The sequence below is a fragment of the Callithrix jacchus genome, chromosome 10 (genome assembly GCF_049354715.1).
Source record: "Callithrix jacchus isolate 240 chromosome 10, calJac240_pri, whole genome shotgun sequence".
Lineage (NCBI taxonomy): Eukaryota > Metazoa > Chordata > Mammalia > Primates > Cebidae > Callithrix > Callithrix jacchus.
In genome coordinates this window covers 78,212,622-78,228,836 of record NC_133511.1, presented here as the reverse complement: position 1 = coordinate 78,228,836, position 16,215 = coordinate 78,212,622, and the positions used below count along the sequence as shown (strand labels likewise).

At 35.7% G+C, this 16,215-nt stretch overlaps 1 protein-coding gene across 30 annotated transcripts in view; it reads right to left on the bottom strand.

The window, feature by feature from the left end:
• MICAL2 (microtubule associated monooxygenase, calponin and LIM domain containing 2) overlaps window positions 1–16,215 on the bottom strand; it is a 261,902-nt gene that overhangs the window by 34,151 nt on the left and 211,536 nt on the right. For all 30 annotated transcript variants that reach the window (XM_078340519.1, XM_078340524.1, XM_054242079.2 and 27 more), the window contains one exon: window positions 998–1,113. In XM_078340519.1, coding sequence (XP_078196645.1) covers window positions 998–1,113 — 116 coding nt within the window. The remainder of the gene's footprint in view (window positions 1–997; window positions 1,114–16,215) is intronic.

Below are 16,215 nucleotides of genomic sequence, written 5' to 3'. Positions count from 1 at the left end.
CACACACACTCTCACACACGTCCCAGACCCCTCCTGCCTTACTCCAAGCTGGGCCATGGGGAGTTGGAACCCCTGAGTGACTTGAGATGATGCCAAAGCTCCTAATGCCAGATATGGAAAAGTTGAGTGTATAAATAAATTTGGTTCTCCTCCTCCCTCCCCAGATCCTCACTACTCCAAAAAATAAACACTACCAGAGCAACACACTGCTTCTCTTTCTGCATTTTAGGTCCAACCATTCAGTAACACCCCACCCCCGCTCCCCAACCGCGCCAAGTACTTTACTGTCTTAGTGAAAATGCTCCAGCTTCAGTGGATAAAGAAAACAATGGTGGGCTTTGGTTATGGGACGTCTGTCTCTGTGAATGTGACATACAGACACATTTATAGACATATACAATGTTTGTGTTTTTTAACCTATGGATATGAGAGTAGTTTAAAGAGTTCTCCAGAAACATTAATGTTCATTGAGAAAAGAAGTCTACTGTCTCCCCAGCTGGCATGGAGCTTGGCCCTTTCACAGCAGGGATCCTTGGAGTATCTAGGTCTAGATGCAACTGCATGGTTCATTTCATATTTCTGATTAGAATAAACGTAACATTTTCCATGCAATCTGCCTCTAGTGCTTCTTAAATGAAGCTGTGCTTCCCCCAGGGAAATATGCATCTGTTTGTTGTAATTTTTTCAATGGTTTGCTTGTTGGATCATATATTAAACCCACTTTAAGGGCTGCCATCACCAAATGGTTTCCAGTAAATATGTCTCTTTTTTTTTTCTCCCCAATGTGGGTCTGAGAAAGGCAAACTTAAACAAGTTTTTTTTTTTTAAAGATACAATTCTTGGGTTGTGCCAGGTAAAGAGAGGATCATGTTGGATGCAATGATACATGATCCTCCTAACGAAACCACTGCAGCTGGAGCCCACACTGGGTCTGAAATCTGGATGGTAAGCAGCCCCCACCAGCCAAGGCCCTCTTTGGGGGACCAAGTGTTTTTACCTTTAACTGCAAGGAAAGCTGGGGATCAAATTCTTCATCTGCAGAGGAGGAGGTGGTAGAAGAGGCACAAGAGGAAGCCTCTGTTACCTGTGCTCTGAGGGGAAAGTTCTTGGAGTCTGAAATGGAACAGAAAAACTCAATGAACTGCTAGCTTCACTTCCTGCTTTATGAACCAAAGCTGCTCCTTCCTCCTCCCCGCTTCCTCTCATCTCCTTCCTCCCCGCCCTCTCCTCACTGCACCTGCTGTGAGCAGGAGGCAACAGTACCTAGGGCAACTGAAAATTTGGCCCTCCACGTTAATTACATTTCTGGGTTCTTGCCAAGAGCTTTGCAGCTCTCTTTTCACATAAAAAAAAAAAGCCAAGGTATTGCACAGAAATCAATTAATTCCTTAAACACCATTTATATGGTGCCTTGCTCAGAATGCATTCAGAGATAAAAATCTATTATTAAAATGCATGTCTGAAGTTAGCTGAGTTACCTAAATGCTTGTGTAAGGTTTGTTCTGCAGAGTAATTGAATGCAAAAAAGTTGGAGCCAGCTCTTAAACAAATCGCCCTTCTGTGGCTCACAGCATCTGGCACCCATTTTTACTACATGACATCTGCTCAGTGTAAAAGAGCTGGCGTCAGAATGTCTGGTCATAGAAAAAAAAATCCCAAATGTAATCAGAAGCAAAAGGACTCTAAGCCTAAGGTTTTATCACATAGTCTCATGCAACATAAATATTTCATTAATTATGGCTAAACAAATGCCATTTTTATTTTCCCAACTTGCAGATATTATCACATCATCGAAGTGGTGATTCAAATGCCAGGAAAGGCCGTTTAAGATAGGGATGGCTCAACAATACAGGGCCCAAGGGAGAGCTGAAGTCGAGGAGATGGGCCAACCTCTGAACAAGAGGTAGATTGTTAGAGGGAGCAAAATGCCCAGCTAGAATCTCTCTGTGATCTGGCCGGGGACCCTGTCTGATAAGGTCTTCCAGGTGCCACAGGAGGCTTTTATTCTTCTTAGCAAGAACATCTGCCCCTACATATCAACATGATGCAGAGTTAATGAGTAATAGCTGGATTAACCCACTCTGATCACTGACTATCAGGACCAGCTAGGACTCCATGATATCAAATTTACTAATATTGACTCTGAAGTGGCTGCTTATGTCTGAATAGAAATATGCATTGAGTCGGGGGAAAGAAGGAGAAGCAACTCCACATCAACTAACCTTCTTTCTAGCCGGCCTTTTCCTCTCTAAAATTTTCAACTATTCACCCTAGTGAGAGAGGCCCAGTTTGACAAAATAAGAGTAGTTTAGACTCCAGGAGCACATTTACATATGTTGTTATTCAAAGCAAAATAATGTAAAACATCTATATAATAATACAGCCTCTCTGGGAAGAAAGTCGGCTGTTTTCCAGTTTAATTTGCCAGATGGAAAGCTCAGGTAAAGACAGAATCAGAGAGCAGTATAATAATGGGAGGAGGCATTGTTACTGATGAGCTGAGATTGTTTCCCAATTCTAGCCACTAAACGACCACCGAGTAATTTAGTCATGGAGTTTTCACTTCTTAGCGTATTACCTTGAGGAAATAATTTTACCTCCTTGAGTTTCCCAGGATCATGATTTCTAACTTGCAGAACTGTTGTGGAAGGGTGAAGATAATCAGTGTAAAGTGCCTAGCACAATGCCTGGTATATTAGCAGTGCCTAAGTAAATGTTTTTATTGTTGGCAGCAGCAAGAGCAGCAGGAACCACTTTATCATCATCAGTGATCTAAATTAACAATACTGCAACATTAGAAATCTGCCTAGTTAGCCTTTGTTTATGGAAAAAATATAAACCTAAAGTTGAAACTTCTAACTTTCAAAAAATAAGTATTTCCATTGAAACTTCTTTTGAAATTGAGGAGAAAATGCTTCCAAAGATAAGGCATTTCTTACACTTCTGTCAAGAAAGAAGTTATATAGTTGTCACTTAGTCTTTTTCTCATTACCCTCTCCATGACAGAACCAACTATTCTAATACATATTTGTTTTCTTTTCTTTGAGACGGAGTCTTGCTCTGTCACCCAGCCTGGTGTGCAGTGGCATGATCTGGGCTTATTGCAACCTCCTTGTCCCGAGTTCAAGTGATCCTCATGCCTCAGCCTCCTGAGTAGCTGGGATTAGAGGCACCTGCCACCACGCCCAGCTAATTTTTGTATTTTTAGTAGAGATGGGTTTCACCATGTTGGCCAGGCTGCTTTCGAACTCCTGACCTCAGGTAATCTGCCTGCCTCAGCCTCTGAAAGTGCTGGGAGTACAGTCATGAGCCACCACACCGGGTCTCCTGCTCTAGCAAACTTTTCATTTGTAAAATCTTAAAGACTTTGCAACATTGTTCCATTCTGGCTATATTAGAATGACTGATTCTGGAATTCATCTCCCATCCCAAAGCACTGAAAATTAGGACAAAATACACGAAGCATCTATTTTCAGGCATAGGACAACAGGCAATGCAGAACTGTGATAAAGGCAAGAACAAAAGCAAAAGAGTGAAGTCCTACAATCACAGTAGCTTTCTGCTTAGAGGGACTTTCCAGATCACAGTGCAGGTAAGAAGAAACCAGAAAAGCATAACAGATTCATTGAGTTGAAAAGACAGATGAGAGTTTGGGCAGGCTGAGACAGCTGGAATATGCCAGGCATAGTATTGGAAAAGAGGGAGCAATGCAAAGAAGAAATTTAGACATAAGCATAGAAATCCCCTTAAGTCTATTGCTTATAGTAAACTATAGATGCATATAAAGAAACTCTATGAGGTTGGGCAAATAGCTGCTGGGAAGCCGTAGGCTAAACAATCTTGAAAGCTTCTACAGGACTGGGATATGTTCAAGTTCTACCTAGCCAGGGTAGAACAAAAATTTAAGGCATTGATAGAGGAGACCAAAGAAAAATCACAGGGAATGAATTAGCCCTAGAGTAAAGGTTATTATAGATTTACCTGAATAAAGCTTAAAAGCAAGCCTTGAAAGGAAAACAAGTTATCTGCAAGTTACCCTACTGCCTGCCAAATATTCTTTATTGCCTGCCAAACATTCTTTACTGCCTATTTAATTCTTTAATTAAATAAAAAAAATATAGACATGCTACAATGTAACATTAAAAGTCTGGCAGTTGGTAAACAGTTACTAGATATGTAGAAAAGCAGGACAAGTCTGATAATCAAGAGAAAAATTAGTCAATAAAAGCAGACCCAGAAATGACAGATATGATGGAATTAGCATATGAGAATTTTGAAATAGCTATTATAAGTGTGCTCAAAAACTCCACCAAAAAACCTATTATAATAAAAGAAACCAGTAAAGTTGCAATATACAAAATTAACATAGAAAAATCAGTAGCATTTCTATATACTAACAACAAACTATCTGAAAAAGAATTTTAAAAATTATCATTTATAATAACTTCCAAAAAAACCCGCTTAGGAATAAATTTAACCAAGGAGGTGAAAGACCATACACTGAAAATTATAAAACATTAATAAAAGAAATTGAAGAAGACACAAATAAATCTCATGTTCATGTATTGAAAGTTACTGTCAACATTTTCACTAAATATATACAGTCAAAGCATTGCAATTAAAAAGAAGATATTGTCAGACTGGATTTTTAAAAAGCAAGAACCTGCTATATGTTGTCTACAATAAATTTATGTTAAATATAAGGAGAAATTAAAAGTAAAAATTTAGAAAAACTAGAGTGTGAAAACTTGAATCAATAAGAAAGCTCATGAGGCTATATCAAAGTGATTTTTGGACAAGGAATATTAACAAAAATAAAGAGAGACATTCCATAATAAAATGTAAATCTATCAAGAAAATGAAACAATTTTAAATATATATGCAGTTGATTACAGAGCTCCAAAATACATGAAGCAAAAACTGACCAAACTGAAAAGAAAAATAGACAATTCAAAAATTATAGCTAAGGAGTATTAACTCTCTTCTGTTGGGAATTGATAAACTAAGAAGACAAAAGTAAGAGTGTGTGACTTGTACACATTATTAAACAAATTGACCTATTTCACATCATAGAACACTTCACCAAACAGCAACAGTTTATTTGAAAGTGCACCAGAAACGTTTCCTAAATTAGACTATATCCTGAGTTTTAAAACAATCTTGATAAAGTTCCAAGAAGATTGAAATAATAAGAACCATGTTCTCTGACCACAAGAGAATTAAATTAAAAATTAATAAGTAAAAGATACTCTGGAATATCCCCCAAATATCTGAAAATTAAATAACACACTTCTAAATAACCCATAGGTCAAAAAAAGAAATCACAAAGAAAATTAAAACAATTTATTTTTCATACAGTCTCATTCTGTCACCCAGACTACAAAGAAAATTAAAAATAATTTGAATGAAATGAAAACACAACATATTAGAATTTGTGGAATCAGCTAAAGCAGAGCCCAGAGGGAAATGTATGGCTTTACATTGTTTATATTAGAACAGAAGAAAGTTTTAAAATAAATGATTTAAACATACTGTAAGAAGCTAACAAATATGAATTAAATTCAAATAATTAAAAATGAGACTGATGATTGACTTAGAAGAGAAACAATGGAAGCTGTGAACAATGGCATGATATCATTAAATGATGAAGGACAATGCTAACTGCCAACTTGCAGTCTATATTCTAAAGAAATCATCTGTAAAAATAAAGGCAAAAGTGAAATGTTTTCAAACAAAGCCTGACACAATTATACTCAGCAGACTCACACTAAAAGGAATGCCACAGGGAATTCTCCAGGCAGAAGAAAACCAATCCAAGATGAAAGTATAGTGATGCAGAAAAAGATGAAGAACCACTAAAATAGAAAATGTTCATGAATCCAAATGGAAATGGACGGCTTCTTTTTTTTTCTTTTTGTTTTTTTTCTTTTAGATTCTTCAATCCTACAACAAAAGAATGGTTTCAAACCATAATTATTATATTTATGGGTTTAAAATATGTATTGAATTAAAATATATGACAGCAATTGCACAAAAGTTGAAAGACGGTAAATGGAGTTTAAAGTTATCTAAAGTCTTGGGTTATCCTGAAGGAGATAAGAAAACTAATTATCTTGGGTAATCACCAAAATAATAATGAACAACGTATACCTAAACACTGACACTATATACTATGTATTGCATAAATAATAAGTAAAAGAAAAGAAATTGAATTTTAAAATTCCAGATTAATTAAAAATAAATCAAGAAAAGAAAAAAATAAACAAGTCAGATGAGACAACTGAAAAAGAGTAAACTGATAGATTTAAAGTCGCATTTTTCAGTAATTACATTAACTGTGAGTAGACTAAATATGCAAAATAAAAAACAAAGACCATAAAATTGGGTTTTCAAAAACCCAAACTATAGGTTGCTTATAAGACAGACACTTTAAATATAATAATTCATTAAGGTTAAAGTAAAAAGGAGGAAAAAGGGATATCATGTGAAAAATAAACCAAAAGAAAGGTTGTATAGCTATCAAAAAAAAAAAAATCAGACCAAGACATTAAGACCAGAAATATAACAAATAAAAGGGACATTTAATGATGATCAAAGTATCAATTCAAAAATATACTATAACAATCATAAGTGTGTATATACCTAACAGCATAGGCTCAAACTATATAAAGCAAAAACTTACTGAATTAAAAAGAGAAACAGTCAAACCCCTCAACCATTGTTAGATGTTTTAAACAAAGCTCTCTTAGCAAGTGACAGAAAAACCAGACCAGAGGAAAAAAATCAGCAAGGATATAGAAGATATAACTCAACACTATTAATAAATTTGACCTAATTGATAAGCAAATATAGAACACATCCAATAACTAGAAAATATATCTTAATATCTATGCATATATACTCACATATATATTATTTGAAGTACATAAGAACATTTATTAAATGATCATATGTCAAACTATAAAGCAAGTACCAACAAATCTCAAAGGACTTCAGTCACATACCATATGTCTTTGGATAACAGTGGAATTAAGCTAGAAATCAATACAATCGTGTAGAAATTGTAAGGGGTCTCAGAAGCAGCTTTCTCTGACCTTCTCCTGCCCTCCTGCCCTCTCATTCTCCCCTGCGGCTATCCATAGAAACTAGACTCCCTCTTCCTGAAGGCAGTTCATAACATCCAGAACCCCTTTTCCCCAGAGCCAGACATAAAACCTAAAAGTATTATTCTAACTTTTTACTCACCTTTCTGTGTAACTACTGGCCATAAAGGAATGATCTGACTTGCCTTGTTTGACTGTAGGTCTTAAGACTCCTATTCCAGAGAAGATCCTGCCCCATACCCAAAATGAAGAGATGTGGTACAGAGAGGCCAAGAAGGATCTGAAGAGGCAAGACTTGCTGGGGTTCCCCAGTCTATTAGCATGAGATTTTACTCTTTTGTCCAATTATATTTCTTCATTACTATCCGTATTTTGTTGAACCTAAGCATAAAAATGAACAGTATCCCTCTAAATTGGGGCTTCATTCTGAAGACTCCTATGTCACATAAAACCATAATCAAATAAATGTGTATGCCTTTTCTCCTCTTAAACTGTCTTTTGTTGGTGATTTTCAGCAACCTTTCAGAGGGTGAGGGGGAAGTTTTCTCTTGGACTTGACAAAATTAAGTAGTATTTTTCTAAACATCCCATGGATCAAAGAAGACATATAAATAAATTTAAACTGATGACAAAAGTGTAACACAACAGTTGAATGACTGGGATGCAGTTAGTCGTAATTAGAGAGATAGAGCCTTTACATAAAGCATACATCATGCAAAAAGAAAAAAAGGTTGAGAAATGTTCTAAGATCCATTTCAAGACGCTAGAAAACGAACGACAATTGAACCTAAAGAATGTAAAAGAAAGCAAATAATCAAGATAAGAACAGACTATAAAAGAGAATAAAGATAAGGCATAAATAAAATAGAAAATCAACAAAGTAAAAATTCGACTCTAAAAATACAGAACAGATTAAGAATGATTAAGAAACCATGGGCAGAAAAAATTACCAATATTAGGGATGAAAAGTCCTATAGAGTGTTATTAAAGAAACTTATTACACAAACTATTACATAATGATAAATTTAAAAATGTAGTTTAAATAAATTCATTTGAAAAACACAATTTGCCAAAACAAACACAAGAAGAAATAGAAAATCTGAATAGTTCTCTATTAAAGGGACAAAATTTATAATTAAAAGCAGTTCTAGATTATATGACTTCATTCGTTTCCAAATGTTTAATAAAAAAATCACCAATATTAAAATACAAAACTCTTCCAGATAATAGAAAAAGGACACTTTCAAGTTGTGTTATGAGGCTAGTATAAACTTAATACTAAAACCTGATAAAGATATTGCAAGAAAGAAAAATTTGGCCAGGTGTGGTGGCTCACACCAGTAATCCCAGCACTTTGGGAGGCCCAGGTGGGTGGATCACTTGAGGTCAGAAGTTTGAGACCAGGCTGGCCAACATCATGCAACCCTATCTTTATGAAAAATACAAAAATTAGCTGGGCCTGGTGGTGTGCACCTTTAATCCCAGCTATTCTGGAGGCTACGGCAGGAGGATTGCTTGAACCCCAGAGGCAGAGATTGCAGTGAGCCAAGATTGTGCCACTGCATTCCAGTCTAAGCAACAGAACAAGACTCTGTCTCAAAACAAACAAAACAAAAAAAGAAAAAAATATTTAGGCCAACATCATATATAAACACAGGTGTGAAACTCCGAAAAGTAATTAATAAATTCAATAAAGTGAGATATAAAAAGGTAGTGCATTATGACCAAGTTGGGTTTATTTCAGGAACACAATAATGATTTAACATTCAAAAATCTATATAGTTTTAGCCAGAGTAGTTAGGCAAGAGAAAGAAATAAGCGGCATCCAAACTGGAATGGAAGGAGTCAAATTATCCTTATTTGCAGATGACATGATTTTATGTTTAGAAAAACTGAATGACTTGACACAAAAACCCTCTCAGAACTGATAAACTTATTAAATTTGGAGAATACAAAATCAATATACAAAAAAGTAGTAGCATTTCTATATACTAATTGCAATCAACAGAGATTCTTTTCTGAAAAAATAAATCAAGAAAGCAATCCTATTTACAATAGCTACAAACAACAACAACAACAAAGCCACCTAAGGATAAATTTAACCAAAGAAGTGAAAGATCTCAACAAGAAAAACTATAAAACACTGATGAAAGAAATTGAAGAGGACACCCAAAGCATGGAAAGAAATCCCATCCTCATGACTTGGAAGAATTAATATTGTTAAAATGTCCATACTACCCAAAGCCATCTACAGATTCAATGCAACCCCTATCAAAATACCAATGACATGCTTCACAGAAAAAAAAAAAAATCCCAAAATTTGTACAGAACCACAAAAGACTCCAAATAGCTAAAGTATTCCTGAGCCAAAAGAACAAAGCTGGAGGCATCATATTACTTGATTTCAAATTATATACAAAGCTATAGTAACCAAAAGCATGGTGCTGGCATAAAAACAGACACATGGACCAATGGAACAGAATAGAGAACTCAGAAATAAGTCCATATCCTTATAGTCAACTCATTTTAACAAAGGTGCCAAGAACATACATTGGAGAATGGATAGTTCTTCAATAAATAGTGCCGGGAAAACTCAATATTCACATGCAAAAGAATAAAACTATACCCCATCTTTCACCATATACAAAAATAAACTCAAAGTGAATTAAAGACTTGAATTTAAGGACTGAGTATATGAAGCTACTAGACAAAAACACTGGAGAAGTGCTACAGGACATTGGTCTGGGCAAAGATTTTCTGGGAAAGACATCAAAAGCACAGCTAACAAAAGCAAAAATAGGCAATCGAGATTATATCAAGCAAAAAAGCCCATATACAGCAAAGGAAATAATTAACAAAATGAAGAGATACCCTAAAGAATGAGAGAGAGTGTTTGCAAACTATGCATCTGAAAAGGGATTATAACCAAAATACATAAGAAACTCAACTCAATACCAAAAAAACAAATAACTCAAATAAAAAATGGGCAAAAGACCTAAATAGATATTTATTTTTTAATACTTATTCCTTTATTTATTTTATACTTTAGGTTCTGGGGTACATATGCAGAACATGTAGGTTTGTTAGGTATACACATGCCATGGTGGTTTGCTGCACCCATCAACCTGTTATCTACATTAGCTATTTCTCCTAATGCTATCTCTCCCCTAACCCCTACCCCCCAGCAGGCCCCAGTTAGAATGGCTATTAAAAAAAAATCAAAAATGCTGGCAAGGATGTGGTGAAAGGGGAACATTTACTTATACACTGTTGATGAAAATATAGAGTAGTAAAACCATTATGTAAAACAGTATAGCAGTGTCTCAAAAAACTAAAAACAGAACTGCCATATGATCCAGCAGGCCTACTGCTGAGTATATAACACAAAGAAAGGAAATCAGTACACTGAAGAGACATCTACATTCCCACATTTATTGCAGCAGAATAGCCAAGATACAGCATCAACCTAAGTGTCCATCAATGGATGAATGAATAAAGAAAATGTGGGCCGGGCACGGTGGCTCACGCCTGTAATCCCAGCACTTTGGGAGGCTGAGGCAGGCAGATCATGAGGTCAGGAGATCAAGACCATGCTGGCCAACATGGTAAAACTCCATCTCTACTAAAAATACAAAAATTAGCTGGGCATGGTGGTGCGTGCCTGTAGTCCCAGCTCCTCAGGAGGCTGATGCAGGAGAATCACTTGAACCCAGGAGGCAGAGGCTGCAGTGAGCCGAGATCATGCCACTGCACTCCAACATGGGCGACAGAGTCCCCCTTCCTCCCCCCAAAAAGAAAGGAAATGTGATATATATACACAATGGAATATTATTCAGCCATAAAGAAATAAAATCTTTTCATTTGCATCAACATGGATGAAACTGGAGGTCATTATGTTAAATGAAATAAACCAGACCCAGAAAGACAAATATCATGTTATCATTTATGCAGAAGCTAAAAATGAAAAAGTGGATCTCATGAATATAGAGAGTAGAATGGTAGTTACCAGGGAAGTGGAAGTGGGAAGGGAGGGCTAATGGGTACAAAATAAAATTAGTAGAAAAAATAAGTTACAATATTTGATAGTACAATAGGAAAATTATAGTTAACAATGATTTATAGTAAATTTCAAAATACTAGAAGAATTTTAAGTGTCCTAAGACAAGTAAGACATAAATGTTTGAAGTAATAGATATTGCAATTACTATGATTTGCTCATGATGCACTGCATATATGCATCAAAATATCACATATATCCCAAACGCAGGTAAAACTATGATTCATCAATTAAAATATACAAACAGCTACATATAAATGATGTCATTTAGCACATACTGACTAAAGTAACAAAAGCATATGATTATCCAACAGATGCAGTAAAAGCATTTGCTTACATTTATCATTCCTCATGATTAAAACTCAGAGAAAGCTAAGAATAGAAAAAAATCGCATTGATCTAATAAAGGATGGATAAAAGAAATCTACAGTAAACATTATACTCGATGGAGAAATACAATCCCTCTCATATTGGGAAAAAGACAAAGCTGTACACTATCACCACTTCTATTCAGCACTGTATAGGAAGTCCTAGGCAGTGCAGTAAGGTGAGAGAATGGGACAAAAGGTATACAAACAGGAAAGGAAGATGTCAGGCTGTCTTTATTGGTAGAAAACATGACTATCTTGTTAAAATTCTGTTTAAAAGCTATTACAATAATAAGTTTAGTAAGTTCAATATAAAGTTAATTTGCTTCATATTAATAATGAACAACTTAAAAGCAAAATTAAGAAAGCAATTTTATTGTACAATGGCAACAAAAACATGAAATACTTAAAAGATAAATTGAATATGTGTGAAAAATCCACAAACTAAAAACTAAAAAAAAAAAAATCTAAACTAAAATGAAAGAAACCTAAATAAATTGAGAGATACACCATTTTCATGGATTGAAAGCCAAACAAGTGTCCATTTATTCCAAATTGATCTATAGATTACAAGCAAACTTCTAGTAGGCTTTTTTGGTAAAATTGATAAGCTAATTCTAAAATTTATATGAAAACACAAAAGACCTAGAGCAGCCATATTAATTTTTAAGAAGAACAAAGTTGTAAGACTTCCCCTACCTGTTTCCAAAACTTACTATAGCTGAGCATGGTGGCTCACAGCTATAATCCCAGCACTTTGGAAAGCCAAAGCAGGAGGATCACTTGAGCTTAGGAGTTGAAGACTAGCCTGGACCACATAGTGAGACCTTGTCTCTACTAAAAAAACCTTTTTTTAATTAGCCAGGCATGCTGATGCAGGCCTGCAGTTCCAGCTACTCAGGAGGCTAAGGCAAAAGGATCACTTGAGCCCAGGAAGTGGAGGCTGTAGTGAGCTATGATTAAGCCACTGCACTCCAGCTTGGGCAACAGAATGAGGCTCTGTTTCAAAGATAAGACAAGAAAAAGACTGACTTACTCTAAAGCTGCAATAATCAAGAAAGTGTGCTTTTAGTATAAGGATGATCAGATAGATCAATGGAACAGATTAGAGAGTACAGAGCTAGACCTACACATATATGGTCAATTGATTATATATAAAGGTGCCAAAGTAACTCAATGTGGAAAGAATAGTCTTTCAAACAAGTGGTACTGAAGCGACTAGATACCTATGGGCAAACAACAACAACAAAAACCAAAAACACATGACTTATATTTACTATAAAAAATTAACTAGAATCTTGCATTCATTGCAATGTAAAAAAATCATCTAGAATCAGCTTATAGGCTGAAGACTAAAAGCTAGAAACTATAAAACTTTTGGGAGAAAACATATGAGAAATTCGTAGTAACTTCAAGTTTAGCAAAGATAATTATAACTCAAATTATAAAAGAAAAATCAGTAAATTTGACTTTATCGTATTAAAAAGTTCTGATCTTTGAAAGCTACTGTAATGAAAGTGAAACAACAATCCACTAACTAGGAGAGAATGTTGCAAACATGTACCTGATAAAGAATTTATATGCAGTTCACTTAAAACTCAATACTAAGAAATAACACCAATTAAAAACGGACGAAAGATTTGAAAGCACTTGACCAAAAAATATACAAATGAAAAATTCATACATCAAAAGAAGCTCAACATCATTAGACACTAGGGAAATGCAAATTAAAATTGCAATGAGATACTACTACATGCACTAGAATGGCTAGAATGTAAGTCTGACAACATCAAGTATTAGCATGGATGCACAGTAACTGAAACTCTTGTGCATGGTTGTATGTCATGTCACTTTGGAAAACAATTTGACAGTTTAAAAAATAAAATTCAACATGCACTTACCAAATGACCAAGCAACCCCATAGCTAGGAACTTAGCTAAGGTAAATGAAAACATTTGTCTATACAGAGACCTGTATATTAACATTCATAGAAGCTTTATTCACATTAAAAAACTAAACCCCACCTCATGTCTATCAACTGGTAAATGGATAAACAAATAGTGGTGCATCCATACAATGAAATCCTACTAGCAATAAAAAGGAATGGATTACTGACATGTGCAACAACATGTATAAATCTCAAAAGTATTATGCTAAGTGAAAGAAGCCAGAAACAAAAAACAATATACTGTATGATTCCATTTATATCACATTCTAGGAAAGGCAACACTATTGAGACAGAAAACAAATCAGAGTTTTCCAGGGGCTGGGAATATGGGATGGGATTGATTATAAAGAGGCATGAGAAGACCATTTAGGGTGGTGAAAATATCTCTAGTCCGATTTTGGAAGCAGTTCCATTACTATGTACAATTGTAAAAACACATCGAACTGCACACTTTGAAAGGGTAAATTTTATGGCATGTAAATTATACCTCAATAAAAAAAATTAGAGTTTGGTAGAGGAGCTGAATTGTTTTCCTACCCAAATGACCATATAGTCAATCACAGAACTGACAGATAAATCACAGTATATTCCCACAATGAAATATAGTTTACCAGGAGAATAATATAGCTGCAAGAAAGAATGAGGATAAATCGCAGAAAAACAATGTTGAATGAAATAAACCAGAAAGAAAAGGTTCCATTTACCGAATGAATGCTGTTAGAAATCAGTGGTTTTTTTTTTTTTTTTTTTTTTTTTTTGAAATAGAGTTTCGCTCTTGTTACCCAGGCTGGAGTGCAATGGCGCGATCTCGGCTCACTGCAACCTCCGCCTCCGGGGTTCAGGCAATTCTCCTGCCTCAGCCTCCCGAGCAGCTGGGATGACAGGCACGCATCACCATGCCCAGCTAATTTTTTTTGTATTTCTAGTAGAGACGGGGTTTCACCATGTTGACCAGGATGGTCTCGATCTCTTGACCTCGTGATCCACCCGCCTTGGCCTCCCAAAGTGCTGGGATTACAGGCTTGAGCCACCACTCCCGGCCCTTCAGTGGTTATTTTTGTGGTAGGTGGGGACCACGTGGGATTAGTGACTGAAAGAAGCAGAGGACTTTTGGAGTTCTGGCAATGTTCTATCTTCATCTGGCTCCTACTACATGTATATGTTCAATTGTGAAAAGTCATCAAGCATTTTTCTTTTGTGTATAATAAGCAAGAAAAACGACTGTCTAGGAATAAACCTTCAAACATGCAAAATACCTTTAAGAACAATACTATGAAATGTAAAGAATTTTTTAAAATCTGACTAAATAGAGGGCTACGGGGTATTCTTAGATGGGAAGTCTCAATATTCTAAAGCTATAAAATGTCTTTAATCAATCAGAAACTATATCATTCAAATCCACATTTTAAAAACCCCACATGCCCTGGGAAAATATCTAATGAAAATTGTGCAAGGTCTCTACAAGTATAAAACATGAAGAAAAATTGAAGAAGACCTCAATAAATTCAGAGATGTATCATCCCCATGGATTTGATGACTCACTACAGTAGTATCCCATATTCACAGTTGACCTTTCCTCAGTTTCAGTTACCCACAATTGACTGTGGTCAAAAAATGGGTGAGTACAGTACAGTAAGATATTTTGTGTGAGACAGATCACAGGCACATAACTTTTATTACAGTATATTTTTATAATTATTCTATTACTTTCAATTTCTTACTATGGTAATTTATTTATTTATTTATTTATTTATTTTTAAATTTTTTATTGGATTTTAGGTTTTGGGATACATGAGCAGAGCATGCAAGACAGTTGCGTAGGTACACACATGGCAGTGTGCTTTGCTTTTCTTCTCCCCTTCACCCACATTTGGCATTTCTCCCCAGGCTATCCCTCCCCACCTCCCCCTCCCACTGGCCCTCCCCTTTTCCCCCCAATAGACCCCAGTGTTTAGTACTCCCCTTTCTGTGTCCATGTGTTCTCATTTTTCATCACCCACCTATGAGTGAGAATATACTATGGTAATTTATAAATTAAATTTTATCATAAGTATGTATGTATCAGAAAAAAATGTAGTATATACAGTGATATGGTTTGGCTCTGTGTCTCCATCCAAATTTCAACTTGAATTGTAATACCCAAATGTCAAAGGAAAGACCTGTACTCCCACGTTGAGATAGGGAAGTGATTGGATTATGGGGGTGGTCTCTCCTATGCTGTTCTCATGATAGTGATTTCTCACAAGATCTGATGGTTATATAAGGGGCTCTTTCCCCTTTGCTTCTCACACACATGCTTTCTCTTGCCTGCCACCATGTAAGAGAGGCCCCTGCCTCACCTTCTGCCATGATTCTAAGTTTCCTGAGGCCTCTCTGGCCATGCGGAACTGTGAGTCAATTAAACCCTTTTCCTTTATAAGTTACCCAGTCTTGGGTACTGTCTTGATAGCAGTGTGAGAATGAACTAATACAGTATTTTCCATGGATTCAGGTATCCACTGGGGGTCTTGAAACGTACTCCTTACAGATAAGGGGGATACTACTGTATTGCAAAGATGTTAATTCTCCCCAAATTTATTCCCATTCAAATGCCCAGAAAATGTTGTAGAAATTGATGAATTCATTCCATAAGTCACATGGCAATGCAAAAGGCCAAGAATACGAAGAGAATCTTGAAGAAGAACAAAGTGAAGGATTTACTCTAGACTATGACAATTGATTATTAAACCACATAATGAA